Source organism: Candida tropicalis (assembly GCF_000006335.3).
Source record: "Candida tropicalis MYA-3404 genomic scaffold supercont3.1, whole genome shotgun sequence".
Taxonomy (NCBI): domain Eukaryota; kingdom Fungi; phylum Ascomycota; class Pichiomycetes; order Serinales; family Debaryomycetaceae; genus Candida; species Candida tropicalis.
The window spans coordinates 1,630,064-1,648,542 of NW_003020038.1; the positions used below are offsets into that span (position 1 = coordinate 1,630,064).

Sequence of the window (18,479 nt, forward strand, 5' to 3'; positions counted from 1 at the left end):
TCACACACACACACAGTTCCTTCCTACCTTGCGCGGATTCCACAGCATTAACAAAATAGAAAAAAAAAAATCAAGTTTGGCCACTTTTTAATAGAGAGTTCTTAATACACCATATACACTAAATCACGTCAAAATGGTATGTGAAACCACACCATATGAGTCAAAATAACTGAATGAATCAACCACGATGGATATTATCATGACAGAAGGAATGATTATTTGATAGGTTAAATGGGGGAGGGAATAAAGAAGAAAACAAGATGAGAGGGAGCAATATGAAGATAGAGATTCAGTTTAAATTTTGGAATTCACAATTATAACAACATGAATACTAACATTATAATTTTTTTATCTTATAGGGTAAAGTTCACGGTTCCTTAGCTCGTGCTGGTAAAGTTAAATCTCAAACTCCAAAAGTTGAAAAACAAGAAAAACCAAAACAACCAAAAGGTAGAGCTTACATGAGATTAAAGTACACTAGAAGATTTGTTAACGTTACTTTAACCAACGGTAAAAGAAAGATGAACCCATCTCCAGCTTCTCAATAAATTTGATTAAAAGATTAAAGAACTGAATTAAATTTCATATTGTAATATAATAGTTTTTTCATTTTTTATTTTGTTTTAATGGGGGTGCCTTAATTTTTACTTTGTTTCATAGTATAATAAAAAAAAGAGGTTTATCAAAAGGGTTGACGAATTTCATGAAGGATTGATATCATTATTTATATACATGATCTTTTAAATTTACTTTTTGTTAAATTTTCTTTAATAAACAACAATTTTTTATAAGAGTTAAAAAGAAAAAGAACTTCGAATTGTAAATGTAAATGTAATATTAATCTATTAAATGAATTGGATTAATTCCATTCAGGTATTAAAAAGAAAGAATATACTCTAGATCTAATTTCAACAGTTTCTTCATCTTCTTCAAACATTGGAGTCCAAGTAACTAAATCGATTTTTTCAGGTTTGAATTGATATTCTTTTGCAGTTTCAAAAAATTGTAAATCATCATTTAATAAATGAGGTCTATGAGGACTGAAAACAACCAAACATTTACCATTTTTCTTTAAACCTTTACGACAAGTATTTAATAATTTATGATGTTCAGAATGATTAAATACTAAATCTGATAATATAATTAAATCAAATTTTTCATCTTCTTTTAATTCTCTATCTTCTTCATTAAATATCAATTCTCCTAAATCTTGTCCCCATATATATCCTTTAACTTTATAATCACTTAATTTAGTTTTCTTTTCCAATTCTTTAAAACTATATTCAATATGAGATAATAAATCAGGATCTGGATAATCAGTACTAATAACTTCTTTAGCTCCATTAATTGAACAAATTAAACTTGGTAATGCAGAAGCAGCTCCAAGTTCTAAAATTTTTTTATCTTTAATTAATTCATTTGAATGTTTATCTAAATAATCAGCAGTAAAAATACCTGCATTCCATAAAAGATGACCCCATAAAGGACTCGATCCAACTAATTTCAAAGTAATTTCTTGTGGTGAAACATTTGATAATTTTCGTTTATATGTTGAAAAATGTGATTCTGGAACTTCTTTAAGAAATCCTTCTGGTTCATCAAAAAGATTTCCCTCTATTGATATTTCATCATCTGACATGATCTAATTCCTAAGTTTAATATATATAAAAAAATGAATGTGTGAATTAATGGTTTAGTATCAACAGTAACTAACAAAAGAGTATAAGTGTATGATTTTGAATTTTTTTTTTTTTCTTTCTATGAAATGTTAGAATTGAGTTTTTGCATTTTTTTTTTCTTCCACTAGAGAATACGAAGAGTAGGAGGAAGAGGAGGAGGAGTAGAAGATGACCAGTAGTGTGATTTATTCGTTAGTTGTAATGACAATATGAGAGTTATTCACGTTATAACACTAATTGGAAACCATAATTATTTGTATACAAATAGAGGACGGGGAGATGCCTGTCGTTACTAGCAAGATGAGGTTGAGCATGTGTTTACTCCGATGCTGAACAGTCAACTCAAGAAATGCATTGTTTGGTCCAAAGAATTGTTTACAACTCTGCTTCTCCTCATCAAAGCACAATAAACAATAGAAGTTTAACAATTGGACATATGGGTCATCATTCAATTTCGATAATATGTTTCTAAGTTGTAGATGGTTGTGAGATGAAAACACCATTCGACAACTCTGATCTTGAAGTCTTGATGAATTCGATACAGGGCGCAAATTTTTAAATTTGCCACAATTTAACTAATGTTATGTAGAAATAGACAGTATTGCAATGGATAACCTTTAGCATACCAACAGTTTATCATCGTGTATAACTTACATTTGTTTGTAGATTTGGCAACATCATTGGTAAACCATACAGACAACCCAAAGAGAGAGAAAAAAAAAATCTCGTTGCAAAAAAAAAAAAAAAAAAAAATTCGAGACAACATCTCTCAACAAAGTTATCAAAAATACAACCATCATCAATCCTATACAACCAATGTCACTAATAAATGCTAAATGGAATAAAATATCAACTGAATTAATTCAAGATCCCAATAATCTTGATCTTTGGAAAGAATTAATCCTGTCATCAGAAACAATAGATAAAAAACCAATAACAAAATCATCTTCATCTGAACAAATCAAATTATTAAAAACATCATATGAATCAATTTTAAATAAATATCCGTTTGAATTTAAATATTGGATGAAATATGCAAATTGGGAATTTAAACTTGGGAATACTAATCAAGCTAATGAAATTTATTTAAAAAGTTTAGATATTTCACCATGGTGTATTGAATTATGGATTGATTTTTTGAAATTTAAAATTGAAACTATAAGTAATAATATTGATTCTATATTAAAATTATTTGAAAAATCAAGAAGTTTTATTGGATTTCATTTTTATTCATCTGAATTTTATGAATTATATTTGGAATTTTTAGATAATTATAAAAATGATAATAATGAATTTGAAAAAAAGTATTTTATATTATTAAGAATAATACTTGAAATTCCTTTATACAATTATGGATTTTTTTATAAAAAATGGTTTGATTTAATTGATAAATTATCTAAAGATGAAAAATTAGCTAAAGATAAACTTCAATATATTCTTCCCAATGATAATTATAAAATTGATAAGAAATTATTTGCTGAATTAAAGAAAAGATTTACTGATGCTTATATTTCAACTCAATTTCATACTTTTGAATTATATAATTTTGAAAAAAAACTAATTACAAAGAGGAAAACAATGTCAATACAAGATATTGAAGCATGGTTAGGATATATTGAATATCTTGAAATTAAACAATATCCAAATAAATTTATTGAATTGGTTTATTATCGATGGATTTATAAAGAAACTACAAATGAAGTAATATGGTTAAAATTAGCTGATTTTTATATCTATCATAACAAATTTAATCAAGCAAGGAAATCATTAAATGATGCATTAAGGTATGTTAATAATGATTATAAAGTATTAATTAAATTAGTTGATTTGGAAATTTATTTGAAAAATTATCAAAGAGCTATTAATTTATTGATTGGGTATTTACAATTCAATACAAACATTCCATTAGTTATTCAAGAAAAAGTTATGCAAGTTAAAAAACTAATTGAAAAGTGAATTTATATATTAATTACAAGTGCTAATAATGAAATAAAACGTGTTAAATATAATGTCCCATCCTTTCTTTTGTTATTCTAGATAGACTTGAACTATTGTTATTAAAAAATAAAGCAGTACCAAAATTCCACCAATTTTTTTATCAATTTTATAATTGTTTAAAGGTAGATAAATAATCAATAATAAAATACTTGTTAATAATCCCACAGTACTTATAATTACATTTTGAGTAAGATGAAAATCAATAGATTTACCAGTTTTCAAAGTCATTATTAAACCATTTACTCCAATTCCTAATAATATAATTAATAATGGGGTTCCAATACAACTATTTATTCCAAGAATTGGATTAATTTTAGTTGATATTGTTAAATTTGTAATTGTATCATTTAATGAATTACTTAATGAAAAAACCAATAAACCTAATAAATAATCTGAAATTTTTAAAATTAAACCTAAATTTTTCAATAAATAAAGAGTTAATATAGCAACATTTGAAATTATAATTAAACTTGAAGATAATCCAATAAATGAAATCAAAATTATTTTTAAATTATTTGGAATTTTGAAAATTTTATTTATCAGATAAATCAATAATGATAATGGTATTGAATAAATAAATGATAATTGGAAAAATTGATAATTGAATATTAAAAAAGTTTCAAAAATATACCAAATTATAATTAATTGTTTATGTTTAGATTCAATATGTTTATGATATGGAATTGTTAATGAAAATGTGAAATCAATAAGATTTAAAAATTTTTGAATTATAGATTGTTTTTGTTGTGGAACAATTAATATTTCATCCTCAAGATCCGAGTTATCGAGATATTCCTCCACCTCCTCCTCATCGTCATAGTCAGAATTAATAGTTATATCAAGATCATTTTGAGAAACTAACAAGGGTGATTTATCCGATGATGATGAATCAGAATGTAATGAATGATGGAATGATTTGCCTGGAACTTGTAAAGAATTTGATGACATCCCAGTAATATCATTATCAATATCATTATTATAATCAACAATGATAGATGGGGAATTTAATCTTGAAACACTTTTAATTGATCCATAACTAGTTACATCTTCATGGGATAATATACTAACAGCATCTTCAATATTATAAGGATGTTCATATAAATGCAGATGATCATTATATTCAATTAATACTTCTTCATCAAATTCTTTTAATTTATCTTTATCAAAAAACATTAAAAATAAAATATAAATTAAATAACTTGCAATCATTAACCAACATTCACTTTGAGTTATTTTACCATCAGATAATATTTCCAGAAATAAAATCATTATAATTAATAATATTGATAAATCCAACATTAAAATTTTAGGATGTTCAATAAAATAACCCGATGTTAAAATACATATTAAACCAATTATAATTGTAAACATTATTAATAAAGATCCCATTAATTGACCAATAACAAGATCAACAGATCCTGATTTTAAAGCAATATAATAATTTAATAAATCAGGAAGTGAATTTGTTAAAGGAATAAGAATAAATGATAATATTTGACTATTTAAATTAAGTTGAGTTGTTAAACAATTTAAATTTTTAAATAAATAATTTGAAACAAGAATACTTAGGGATATTAATATAAGTATTAAAGATAGTAGAATAAAAAATGATATAATTATTAAGGTAGTTGTATTGTGATATTTACAATAATATAATGTGGAAATTTTAAAATAATTGTAATCACAATTGTTTTGAATATATGAACAGATATGTTTACCTGATGATGGTAATGTACATTGGGATGTCTCTTCTTCTAATATATTTAGTAGCATTTGATTTAAAGAATAGTTTTGCTAATTGTGATATTGATATTGATGATAATGATAATGATGTAAGAATAAGGAAAACAAAAAAAAAAACACTTGAAATTTAGGTTAATGGATAATTTCGTAATTTAAATAAGGAAAATTAGTAATAGTAATAGTAATATCAATAGTAGTAGTAGTAGCAGTAGTAGTAACCCTGAAACTTTAATGAGGTTTGTTATTGCCAGAATAAAAGTAGATATGAAATTTTATTTAAGTTTTATTTTATGTTCTATCCATCTGAATTGAGAGAGGCACAATAAAAAAAACGGAAAGCAATAATAATAATAATGATGATGGTGATGGTGATGATAAGCAAAGGAATGAGGGAAAAAACTGCAAATGACCTTCAATGAAGTTTCAGCCTCAAATTTTGCTCCCACGACATTTCACCCACTTAATATAATGTCTCCTGGGACTATGATCTATACGATACAATCCGATACAATCCGTTACACATCACTTTTACATCATCTGGAAGTCAAGTTATTTAGATAATGATAAGTGTACAAGTTAAGTCAAATAGAAACAGGGTTTAGGCTGTTCGGTCGTGTGGATAGATAAAGTATGCTCGCACGTGATGTGTGATCATTGTTCTAAACTCAGTAGAAATCATATGGGGGAGGGGGGAGAAGATAAATATCGACAATGTTTAAAAACTAGGTTTTGCTTTTAACGTACATCCAATTTAATCAATTTTTTTTTTATTTGCCACTTTACTCTTTATGTTATAAGAATAGAACTAGTTTATTGATTATGTTGGTGAATTCAAGGGTAACAAATGTGAAAGATATTAGAACCTCAAGTTATACTACTCCTAATAAAATCAGACGGATCAGATTGCAAAATAATACCAGATCATTAGATGAGATTAATCACCGATTAGCAAAATTGGATCTTGACACAACTACCATGAATAAAAATTTAAGAATAACAAAATATGACTCAACCCAGAATGATAGATCAAAATTAGAAATAGATAATATAACTGTTGATATTGATGAAGAGGATGACGATGACAAACAAGAAAACCAATCTCCGATAGATAATCATATTGATCTATTTAAGAATTGTTGGGATTTTGTCCCAGAACCAATTTGTTGTTTTCCTATTGTTAATAAAAGAAATAACCAAGCTAATGAACAACAACTGCAGTATGATAAATCCTGGAAAGATCACTTTACTGCAAATAATGACCTTTCTAGACTTTCATGATTAAAGATACCCCTTGCTTATATGACTTTATGCTACCCAAACACTCTTTTACGTAGATTAGACAGACGAATACATATGAATCACCAATAAAATTAACATCTAATTAAATTAAACGTATATAATAAAATCTATCATCACGGAATAACTACTTGATACATAATCATTAAAAATATTCATTACCATTTTTATCATCATTTTCTAATTTATCTTTAGCATATTTAATATCATCATTAATAGTTTGAATTAATTCATCAACAGAATTAAAATTCAATTCTGGTCTAATATATCCCAATACAACATATTCAATTTTAGAACCATAAAAATTTTTATTAAATTTATGAATTATATGAACTTCAGCAGTTTTATCTTTATTATGATAATAAGGATTCCAACCAATTGACATAACCATTGGAAATACTTTAATTTCTTCATTAGTTAAATTATTTCCATGATTAAATAAAACTTCTTTACCATCTATTCTTTTTTTAATTTCATCACATTGTGAAGTTAATGGAATTAATTTACACCATCCATAATAAATCCCAGTTGATAATTTATTAAGTTCTTCATTAATAGGTACATTTGCTGTTGGAATACCTAATTCTGATGATCCTCTTCCAAATCCTGCTATTATTGATGAGTTCTGTTTAATAGGATATATAATATCTGTCTGTGGTTGAACTGTCATTTGCAAATATTGATGATGTATGAATGGAGATACTATTACTATGGAATAAGTGTAGATCAATCGGAAAAATCGAACATTAATTTTTATATTATCGCCCTTTCTTTATTTTTTTTCTTTCTTGTATTCGCTTTTTGGTTTAAAGTTGTTGGATATTCTCCTCTGACACACGCACGGACAGACACCCACCCACCCTGTAGCACGATTCGATTTCCGACCTTTCTCGTGCAGTGTCTTTACCATATCCGGTCTCATCTTACTAATCAATTACATCACTATACTGTTTTGTGCCCCCCAAATCCGGAAGTTTCAACATTTTATATACCGATACACCTTTCTGTAAAAAATTTATCAATTATATATATATATTTCTTTTATCCAAAAAAAAAGTTATATTAAACTAAATACTCGTAAGAAGCGAAGGCAACAAATCAATTTATACATTATTATTCATCATTTAAAATCTTTTTTCCAATTCAGTCAATAAAGTGACAGCGTCTTTACCAAATTGTCTGATACCTTGGGATAATTTTTCAGTGGCCATGGCATCTTCATTTAATGCAAATCTGAAAGCAGCTTCATCATCAACAAAAGTGACTTTTTCAATATCAGAAGCTTTAGCGGTTTCAACATCCAAAACAGTTGGAACAGCATCAGTAGAGTTGTACAATTCTTCTAATAATTTTGGAGAAATGGTCAAGAAATCAACACCAGCTAAGGCTTTGATTTCACCAGTGTTTCTGAAAGAAGCACCCATAACAATGGTGTTGTAACCGTATTTCTTGTAGTAAGTGTAAATTTCTTTAACAGATTTGACACCTGGGTCGGTTTCAGCAGTATAAGTTTCACCAGTAGAAGCTTTGTACCAGTCCAAGATTCTACCAACGAATGGGGAAATCAAAGTAACACCAGCTTCAGCACAAGCAACAGCTTGAGCAAAGTTGAACAACAAAGTCAAGTTACAGTGAATACCGTGTTTAGATTCCAATTCTCTAGCAGCTTGGATACCTTCCCAAGTGGAAGCAATCTTGATCAAAATTCTGCTCTTGTCAATACCTTGAGCTTTGTACAAATCAATCAATTGCAAAGCCTTTTTGATGGTGGCTTCTTTGTCAAAGGATAATCTGGCATCAACTTCAGTTGAGACTCTACCTGGAACAATGTCCAAGATTCTCTTACCGAATTCAATCAATAATCTATCGAGGGCAACTTCAGCCTTTTCTCTTGGGGTAGAACCTTTTTCTTTGGCGTATTCAATGGCAACATCAATGACACTGGCGTAGTCTGGATTTTTAGCGGCAGCCAAGATCAAGGATGGGTTGGTGGTGGCATCTTGTGGCTTGTACTTGGCAATTTGTTCGAATTCACCAGTATCGGTGACAATGGTAGTACCGGTAGCTTTTAATTGTTCTAATGAGTTTGAGGACATTGTGTATATATAGTATTAATCAATTGAAGTTGATTTGATTGATAACAGAAAGAAGAAGGAAAAGAAAAATAGAAAAAATTTAAAGATTAATTTCAATTGTTGGGAGAAATCCTGATGAATTTATAGTTTTTTTTTTCTTTTTCTTTTGTTTGTTTGTTGGTTGCCATTTTTCTTTTTTTTTTTTTTATTTTTTCGCATGGAAGTCGTTTCTTTTATTCCGGTTTGTTAGTGCGTGAAAAATTAGGTGGGGGATTTCAACTTCTCCTTGGGAAATTAAAACAACAACAGATTTTTCGGACCACAAGGATCAGTAGAATATTGGAGTGGTTATTGTTAATTTACAACTAATTAATATTCTTCTATTGATTCAATTCAACTCATTTCGATTCAATCCGATTCGATTGTTTCTTACTATGACTTGTTCATCGCCACATGTCGAATTGTCTACAACAGGGACCCTCTAAATACACGTTTCACGTTTTTCTCTACCACCCTTCACTATGAATCAAAGTGAAGTCGGAAATTGAGCGATCGTTCAAATTGTGGGCATTTCCACGAGACAGAGACAGAGACAACGACAAGATCATGAGAACAACACATGTTGCTCAGATCATCACCTCCTTAAAAATGATATGATTAAAGGAGGTGCTGTAATTGCTGCTGGTGCATTATTACAAATAACCTAGTAAAATATAAATTTACATAATGAATTACTAAAAATGAGAAAGATGTCTGTTACACATTCTGACAATACCAGAAAAAAATGTCGTGCAAGGTACACGCCCCCCTCCTCCCTCGAAAGAAGGTAGAAGGTAGAAGGAAGAAGAAGAAGAAGAAATTGTTTACCTGCCGTTTCTTGTTTAGTGAATAATGCATTTCCATGACATACACACACACACACACACACTGTAATGTTCTAAAGTACAATACACAATAGTAATAATAGTAGATCAATAAGGTGGCAATTATTATTCAACATAAGTGAATAAAAATATTTTGTATCCAACTTCCGAATTGCTTTTTTGCGAATTCCGGAATAGGTGAACAAACCCATTTCCCTTTTTCTTTTTCCTTTTTGTGGATCATCTGTGATATTACTCATAGATTTAAAAGCAAAAGCAAAAGCAAAAGCAAAAGCAAAAGCAAAAGTAAAGGGAAAGCAATTAATTTATTTATTTTTACAAAATTACAATCTTCCCGGATATACTGCACTGAATTCACACATCCACCGAGGAAATGTAAATTAATATCGAGCTTATTTTTGACACACCCGGATTTTGGGGAGGATTATATAAACTATCACCAATTTCTTGTTTAGTCTTGGAACATAATCACATCGGATTTACATTTACGATATTTCCACTGCGATTAGCATTTAACCAATGCTTCATCCAAATTACATATGGTTCTTCTTTTCTTGATTTCGATTTCGATTTCGATTTCGATTTCGATTTCGATTTCGATTTGAATTTGGATTTCGATTTGAATTTGGATTTCGATTTGCATTTACGGGTAAAAGAGGGGACGTGTGCTTCTGTTCAAAAACCATATCACTCACAGTGGCAATACAAAATGAGACATTACCGAGCTTAACAGACAAACAGAGAGAGCGGTCATTAGCAATCTATTGCCGATAATGCCCTTCTTCTTTTTCATATCATCACATAAAATAAAGCAAACTAAAAAAAAAAGAACTATACCACTGATTTCATGATCATTTTAGTTTAATAGATATAAATACAGATTTCACTTGCTTTTTTTTCCTTTTCCTTTTTTTTTGGTTTTTTTTTTTTTTTTCCTTTTGGATGTTCTTTCATTTATTCTATAAAATAACCATGCCAATTACTAAACGTCTCTTCATTAAAGCAAGTAACAGTTATGATAAAGGATTTCAGATTGTTCCCGTAAACACCGAACAGCCATTAGAAGTCAATTCAGATATTGGTTTATTCAAATTATATATCAACATTAAAAAATTCGATGGATCTAAACCTCATTTATCAAACAGTTTATACAATTTAGAAGATAAAACATTCTTAAATGGTGAAAAAATAGATTTTCCTCCTCCAGAAAAGGAAAAAGTAGAAAGCAATTTACGAATGTACATTGAATTCACTCCAAATAAAGATATCAAAGGTTCATCATTAATTTTTGGCAATGATTTCACTTATTCCATTAAAGAATATGTCCCTGCCACTTTGTTAAACACTGGTTTAAAAATCTTCAATTGGTTTATCAATGATTCAATTAAGGGTGATGCATACACTGATAAGCCTTATTTATATGGTCCTGGATTGAACAGTTTCACGTATATGGCAATCGATAATGGCAACTCAGTAGTGGATCCTCATGCTAAAAAATTGGTTGAAAACTTGTCAGATCAATTAGATGGAGTTCCAAATGATCCTAATTCAAGAAAGAAACATTTTCATAATTTCTCCAAATGTGATACATTCACGTATAAAAAGGGAGTCAAGTATATTTTGCAATTTGATACTAATTATCTTAAACTTGCAGATTCCAATTATTCAGTGTGTTTACCAAGATTTGATTTCAATGTTAATCGTTATGCCAATGATGTTTTAAACAATGTTAATTTTGTTATCAAAGAAGATGGATATGATGCTGTAGGTCATGGTAATTTAGGTTTAGTGGTTAACTTTTCTGTATTGCTGGAAGATTCAGACGAATAAAAAAAGTACTCAAATAGAATTGATTATTAACTTTCATAGATCAGATTATATATATATATATATACATTATTTATTCTTACAAAAAGAGCTATTGATTGATTGATTATGGTTTGTGGTTTTTCTTTTAAAAAACCCATAAAATCGCGGTTCCTGCACGACCAACAATTTTGTCTCTGTGATTGTTGTTGTTTGTTGCCTGCTCCATCACAAGAGAGAAAATCAAAACAATATCCGCAAGAAAGAAAAAAAGAAAAAAAGCAACACAAGTCACACTTTTAAGGGATATTGCCCTAATAGATTTTGGAATACCCATATACAACAAGATTATTAGACTGATAAGGTCTTAAAATGAGTGAACTGCTACAACCAGATCAATCAATAGGTGAAGATTTAGATTTAGAAAATGCCATTGGTGATGTTTTTGACCAATTTGATTTTAATCCAACCGATAATAACAATGACCAAAATAAAGAACAAGAAGAACAACTACCGATAGAACAACATCAAGAAGAAGAAGAAGTGCCCAATAAAGAGGAAGAACCACAAGAGGATATTGAACTAGATTTAGATGATGTCATAGGTGATGCCTTTAACGACGTGTTTGGAGGAACAAATAGTAAACAACAACAACAAGAAGAAGAAGAAGAAGAAGAACTACAAGAAGACAAAGCAAATGAAGTAGATCACCTAGAGGATGCAATCGGAGAAGCTTTCAGTGGAGTATTTGGAGAAACAACACATGATAAAGAAACAGTACAGGAAACCAGAAGTACGACACTACTAGAAAGAGCAGAACAAGAAGAAGAAGAAAAGGAAAAGGAAAAGGAGAAATCACACCAAGATGATGAAACGGATAACGCCAATGAACAAAAATCAGATAGTCATTATGATGAACCGGATGATGAGGATTTGGAAGATCTAATAGGTCAAGCATTTGATAATGTAACTAGTCTACCGGAAAAATCCCCAAAAGAACCAGAATCAACTCAACCAGATAAGGAAGAACTACCCGCAAGAGAATCTACCAATGAAGAACAACCAAATGACCTACCGAGAGAGAAGCCAACAGAAGAACAAACAATAGAGGAGCATTCAACAGATGAAAAAGCGACAGAAGGTCCAGAACCAAAGGAAACCAATCTACTAGAGGAACTGAAATCCAATGAACAAGAGTCAGAGCCAAAACCAGTTGAAAAGGAACTACCTGAAAAAGAAGAACCAGAGTTGAAAGATAACACAGCTCATGAAGCTGAATCAAACGAGGACCTTGAAGATTTGGATCTTGCTATTGGTCAGGCATTTCAAAATGCAATCTCCGGTGGTCCAGAAAATACAGGACCAGTCAAGGAACCTCAACTGGTGAAATCAAATGAGAATGAAGATGAGCAAGATGAGCAAGAAGTCGATTTAGATGAAGCAATTGGAGATGCATTCAAAGATCTAATGTCTAGTGATAAAGCAAAGGAAGCCACAGATGATGTGCCTGCACCCACTAAAGATCAGGACAAGACGGAAATTCCCGCTGCGGTACCAACCGAAGACAAGTCGGACGATGATATGGATCTTGATGAGGCAATTGGTGATGTGTTCAATAATATCTTAGGAAATAAAGAGAAAGAGACCCCGAAACCCATCGAGAATGTTCCATCTACTACTTTGAAAGAAGCTGTTAGTGTAGTATCGAAACCTTCTGTTGAGGATAGTTCAACAGATGCTATTGATCTTGATGCTGCAATAGGAGATGCTTTCAATGACATTTTGGGAGGTGGTGAGAAAGATGACACGTCAATACCGTCATCGACTGTCAATGATGCCAAGAGACAAGAATCCAAAGAGAAGGCGACAATAGATATAGATTCTATGGATTTAGACAAAGCTATTGGTGCTGCATTTGAGCATCTTATCGATAAAGATGCACACTCCACTCCAATTCAGAAGGAAATTTCAGCAAAAGATAGTATTGACGAGGACATTGATTTGGATGCTGCTATAGGGAATGCTTTCAAGAATGTTTTACCACAACTGGGAAAAGATAAATCACTTCCTTTACCACCAGATGAAACTGACAATGCATTGGAAAATGCCATTGGGGAAGCTTTCAAATCATTATCTACTTCTGCCAAGAAAGATGATCAACCAAATGATGATGATCTTAATGCATTAATTGCCCAATCATTTCAACAAGCTTTGAAAGCACCAAAAGGTAAGAAAAAACAACAACCTAGAAATGAGGATATGGAAAGTGCAATTACTCAGGCATTTAAATCTGTTATGGCCGCCAAGAAAGCCCCTCAATTGACTAGTAGAGAAATCGCTATTCGTAATTTGGCCGTTGAAATATCCCATCAAGTGCAGGATCATTTGAAGGATGATAAATTCAACCCGCCATTACCATTTATTCCTGGTTTACCTCAATTGGATGCTGGTGTGTTGGAACATTTCCAAAAAGAAGCATACACCGATGATAATAAAGATGCTAATGAAAATGGAAGATTGCAGTCTGCTATTTCAAATGCAATGAAAACGGCTGATATTCAAGCAGGTGGTATTGCGGATTTAGAGCAGTTGGAAATGAATGACATCTTACAAAATGCATTCAAAATGGCATTGGAACATCCACAAGAGTTACTTTCTAATTTAGAACTTGAACCATCTATTCAAGTGCCGCCATTGACAACCACTAGACCAATACCACCTAGAAGACCCAAATTTGCATCACCAAAACCTACTGCTGGACCATCATTCAAATCCTATCCAAGATCAGCTCCTGTAGTTACCACACCACGTCCTCAACCACCAAAGCCTACGGCAACTATTCCAAGACCACCTGCCACCAGACCTTCTGTAGTCACGGCAGAAGCACAGAGAAAACCATCATTATTGTCAAATCCTGCCGTAACTTCTCAATTAACAACTGTCATTAGTTCCTTGACTTCTAGAATCAATAGTGGTGAACTATCCGATGCTAATATATTACAAGTTATTAGACAAATGACTGAAGAATTAGCATCAGGCGGTTCTTTAACTCCTTTTTTGAAGAAATCAACTGCCATTGAAGATGTGGTTGCCTCTTATAGAGATAATGCAAGACAAGATATGTTAAAGGCATTACAATTGACTAAAATATTTATCGAGACTAAATTAGGAGATGATAGTAATAAAGTCGAGAATAAGAAATCTGTGGATCTATTAACAACTATTATTACTGCGTTTGATCCTATTGGGTATGCCAAATCGGTTGTAAAGGAAATCAAAGATGATGAAGTTGGTGCAATATTTGTCTATTTCAATGAGGTTATGAATGTATTTTTGAAAAATTGTCACAGTTCAAGGTTCAGTCCTGCAATAGTAAAGAATATTAAAGAAATCCAAGAAAAGTTACCCACGAAGAACATAACCAATGTACAATCTGAAGTTGATAAGATGTCAAAGGATGAGAAACTAACCAAACCATTAACTGATTTATTCAATTTACTTGCTGGATCTTCATTACTTGATAATTCACAAGCAATGTTAATTTCATCCGTGGCTGCTCTAAGTGTTACAGGATTTGTTTATAAAGAAACCACCAAATCCAATAATGATAGTGTGATTAATGCTGTCAGTAAGATTGTGAAGGATATAATTACAAACACCCCAGGAATGGCAATTACAGATGGAACTACAGCTAGTGCCAGCACTACAAAACGTATTTCAGACTTGATTTTGGCAGGTGATAGAAGACGTACCAAGATTGATCCAGAACAAATTAAAATTGCAGTTAATGGATCTAATAAAGAAAATCAAGAAGAACAGAATAATTCATGGAATTCACAATCTATTGCTACTGCAGCTGCATCAATTAGAATACCTCAATATAGAAGACCAAGTGCAATTGATAAGAATCATATTCCACATAAACCTGCATTAACATTACCTAAAAATTCACCATTTATATCAAATAAGTTTTCTTCAAATTTACAACAACCATTACAAATATCAAATAGTACTAATAGTAATGGTGGTGGTGTAGGTATTGCAACAGGAGGAGGAGGAGGAATTGGAAATAGATTAAAAAGACCAGGAAGTTTTCAACGTCCTGCTAATGCTAAATCAAAAACTACAAGTTTAGGATTTCCAAAACTTTATTCTACTTCAATTAAATATAACTAAGTAATATACATATATATTTATATTTATCTAATCAGATTATATTATTATTACATTTATGATTACAAAGGTTGAGTTTCATTAATTAACCAATCATAAGCTTTCTTTTCATTTAATTCTAATAGTTTATCACCAAAATCATTTCTAATACTTTCATGATATTTATTAATCCAATCAATTTCAACACCAGATAATTGATTTAAATCAATTAATTTTTTACAAAATGGAACTTTAGTTAAATAATTAAACCCCAAGAAATTTTCACCTTGTCTTGTTTTACCTAAAGAATCATGACATTTAATAATTTCTAATTCACTTTCAACTCTAAATCCAACTTCATTATCAATATAAAATCCAGGTTCATCAGTTAAAATAGCACCTGGTTGAAATAAACCATTTGATGGACCACCAGTAGTTGTCAGAATAAATAATGGGCCTTCATGAACAGGACCAAAACTTGCGACTCCATGTCCAGTACCATGATTATAATCTAATCCTTTATTCCATAATGGTTGTCTTGCAAATGAATCTAAAATAGTTCCTGTATTTTTATTATTTGGTGGGAATTTTGCCATACCAACTGATAAATTTCCTTTTAAAACTAATGTATAATATAATTTATCTAAATCACGTAATCCTTCATTTCCAAATTTATAAGTACGAGTTATATCTGTTGTACCTTCAAGATAATGAGCTCCTGAATCAATTAAATAAATTTTTTTAGGATCAATAATCAGATTTTCTTCTTTTGTTGGAGCATAATGAATTATTGCTGCATTTGCACCAGTTGATGAAATTGTTTCATATGATAATCCTTTAAAATTTGGTAATTTCTTTCTAATTGAATAAATCTTACAAGCAGCATCATATTCAGAAATTTTTGCTTTCTTGTTAACTAATTGATCTTCTAACCATGATGAAAATAAAATAAAAGCTAAAGAATCTTTATATTGGGCAATTTTGGCATTAAATAATTCAGTTTTGTTTTTAAATATTTTCAAATTTGCAATTATTGAATCATGAACAATAAGTTCTTTAGGAAATGATTTGATGATAATATCATATAATGCAAATGTAGTTGAAGATCTTGTAGGTAAGATAATTTTCTTCCAAGATTTAGGTGTCAATTCAGCAACATCATTGAAAAATTTATCATAATCTTTAATAGTTAAATTGTCAATACTTGATAAATATTCAGAAAGACTATCATCTCCTTTTTCAATTTTGCTCTTGTTGATGTATAATGTCACGGAGTCCAATTCAATTAAAGCATAGGAAAAGAAAACGGGTGTAAATGGAATATCAGTATCTGATCTTAGATTAAACAACCAAGCAATACTATCTAATTCAGAAACCAAATAGTAATTACTACCTTTTTCTTTCATAATCTTTCTAATTCTATCTAACTTATCATTTGTATGTTCACCACTATATTTCAAATCCCAATAATAAACTGGATCAAATGATCTTGAAGGTTGTTCATTTCCCCAAACTTCATCAACCAAGTTGACTTGTAACAAAGGTTTAAATTGGAAATTTCTTGAAATTTTGGCATGATTTTGGAAATATTCACCTACGGCAACATTAATAAGTCTTGGATCAGTTGAAATAACATTGCTAAATTTATTATTAATTGCACTTTCAATCGCCCATTCATTCCATGGTTTATATCCAGCAGAACCTTGTTTAAATAATTTCCAATATCTTCCATCTAATTGTTTTTCAGCTTGTAAAAAATATCTTCCATCAGTAGATAAAATTGCATCACCAGTTAAATCAATTTCATTAGTCAATGTAATAACAACAAGTCCGGCACTACCTGTGAAACCAGAAATATATTCTCTTCTTTTATCAGCTAAAGCAGTATATTCAGATTGATGAGCATCTTCACTAGGTATTATATAAGTACCAATATTATATTTCTTCATTAGTTTACGTATTTCATCAAGTTTATCCTTTTGAGTATATTTGGATTGTGGTACATAAATGGGACATTCATCAGTACAATAAGGCAAATCAGGCAATTCTGAATCATCATCTGAATAATAACAAGAAACATTATTATCTTCCAACAGAGAATCAGATAATTGTTTAGTTAATGGGGATAAACAGTTATAAAATGGATTTAAAGTGTTGATTAAACCGATTGTACTTTCAAAGAATGGACATGATCGAATAGAAACCTCATGATCGGTATTATTGAAACGTCTTGATTTCTCTAATAATGGTTGCTTCTCTGAGTATGTCATCTATGGTTAGAAGGATAATGATTGATAGGTGATAATATCTAAGAATATTCAATCAAAATGTGTATATAATTTGAAAGAAATAAATCAAAACTGATGAGTCAATATTAAATATGCTGTTACAAGGAATGCAGGTGCCACAAGGGAATATCCCGCAGGGAAACAAACAAACAAACAAACAAAAAAATTAATATTAATAAAATCGGAGCCACACAACGCAACGGAGTTTGGGCATGAGGGGACGTCGACGGGAACGTGGTTCCGTGGCGATAAGAAAAAAAAAGTGAACCACCATCAACGAACTTCGGATTTATCTCACTTCAACACAGCAAATCAGAGACAACGTATGAAAAGCAATGTGTTCTAAAGGTTAAATATATGATTAGGTAGATGAAAGACAAAAGAAAAGTGTTTCATACTAAGAAATGTAGCAATATCAACCGATAATGTTGAATAAGATCTGGCGCTTAATTGACAGATATTGTTTGTCCACTATTTACACACACAGATAGCGATTTCTTGGCCAGGTTAGGTACGATCTAATCAAGAAACAATCAAGATTCCCAACAGGTACCAAGT

The 18,479-nt window shown here is 30.4% G+C and overlaps 10 protein-coding genes across 10 annotated transcripts; 5 read left to right on the top strand and 5 right to left on the bottom strand. All coding sequences in view use genetic code 12, as the record gives it.

Annotated features, from left to right (window-relative positions):
• Nucleotides 1–859: 859 nt before the first annotated feature.
• Nucleotides 860–1,639, bottom strand: CTRG_00720 (S-adenosylmethionine-dependent methyltransferase; the record flags this gene model as incomplete). The annotated part of the gene is made up of 1 exon (XM_002545893.1): nt 860–1,639. The coding sequence occupies one exon, from the start codon at nt 1,637–1,639 to the stop codon at nt 860–862; it is 780 nt and encodes a 259-aa protein (XP_002545939.1).
• An 856-nt stretch (nt 1,640–2,495) lies between these two features.
• On the top strand, nt 2,496–3,635 carry PRP42 (mRNA splicing protein; the record flags this gene model as incomplete). The annotated part of the gene is made up of 1 exon (XM_002545894.1): nt 2,496–3,635. The coding sequence occupies one exon, from the start codon at nt 2,496–2,498 to the stop codon at nt 3,633–3,635; it is 1,140 nt and encodes a 379-aa protein (XP_002545940.1).
• Nucleotides 3,636–3,707: 72 nt separating this feature from the next.
• On the bottom strand, nt 3,708–5,450 carry CTRG_00722 (uncharacterized protein; the record flags this gene model as incomplete). The annotated part of the gene is made up of 1 exon (XM_002545895.1): nt 3,708–5,450. The coding sequence occupies one exon, from the start codon at nt 5,448–5,450 to the stop codon at nt 3,708–3,710; it is 1,743 nt and encodes a 580-aa protein (XP_002545941.1).
• Nucleotides 5,451–6,239: 789 nt separating this feature from the next.
• On the top strand, nt 6,240–6,698 carry CTRG_00723 (uncharacterized protein; the record flags this gene model as incomplete). Its single annotated transcript, XM_002545896.1, has 1 exon — nt 6,240–6,698. The coding sequence occupies one exon, from the start codon at nt 6,240–6,242 to the stop codon at nt 6,696–6,698; it is 459 nt and encodes a 152-aa protein (XP_002545942.1).
• Nucleotides 6,699–6,861: 163 nt separating this feature from the next.
• CTRG_00724 (riboflavin kinase) lies at nt 6,862–7,386 on the bottom strand (the record flags this gene model as incomplete). Its single annotated transcript, XM_002545897.1, has 1 exon — nt 6,862–7,386. One exon carries the CDS (start codon nt 7,384–7,386, stop codon nt 6,862–6,864), a length of 525 nt encoding a protein of 174 aa, XP_002545943.1.
• Nucleotides 7,387–7,398: 12 nt separating this feature from the next.
• On the top strand, nt 7,399–7,782 carry CTRG_00725 (uncharacterized protein; the record flags this gene model as incomplete). Its single annotated transcript, XM_002545898.1, has 1 exon — nt 7,399–7,782. The coding sequence occupies one exon, from the start codon at nt 7,399–7,401 to the stop codon at nt 7,780–7,782; it is 384 nt and encodes a 127-aa protein (XP_002545944.1).
• A 58-nt stretch (nt 7,783–7,840) lies between these two features.
• Nucleotides 7,841–8,812, bottom strand: TAL1 (sedoheptulose-7-phosphate:D-glyceraldehyde-3-phosphate transaldolase; the record flags this gene model as incomplete). Its single annotated transcript, XM_002545899.1, has 1 exon — nt 7,841–8,812. The coding sequence occupies one exon, from the start codon at nt 8,810–8,812 to the stop codon at nt 7,841–7,843; it is 972 nt and encodes a 323-aa protein (XP_002545945.1).
• A 1,805-nt stretch (nt 8,813–10,617) lies between these two features.
• CTRG_00727 (uncharacterized protein) lies at nt 10,618–11,505 on the top strand (the record flags this gene model as incomplete). Its single annotated transcript, XM_002545900.1, has 1 exon — nt 10,618–11,505. The coding sequence occupies one exon, from the start codon at nt 10,618–10,620 to the stop codon at nt 11,503–11,505; it is 888 nt and encodes a 295-aa protein (XP_002545946.1).
• A 348-nt stretch (nt 11,506–11,853) lies between these two features.
• On the top strand, nt 11,854–15,657 carry CTRG_00728 (uncharacterized protein; the record flags this gene model as incomplete). Its single annotated transcript, XM_002545901.1, has 1 exon — nt 11,854–15,657. The coding sequence occupies one exon, from the start codon at nt 11,854–11,856 to the stop codon at nt 15,655–15,657; it is 3,804 nt and encodes a 1,267-aa protein (XP_002545947.1).
• Nucleotides 15,658–15,716: 59 nt separating this feature from the next.
• Nucleotides 15,717–17,903, bottom strand: CTRG_00729 (uncharacterized protein; the record flags this gene model as incomplete). The annotated part of the gene is made up of 1 exon (XM_002545902.1): nt 15,717–17,903. One exon carries the CDS (start codon nt 17,901–17,903, stop codon nt 15,717–15,719), a length of 2,187 nt encoding a protein of 728 aa, XP_002545948.1.
• Nucleotides 17,904–18,479: the final 576 nt, after the last annotated feature.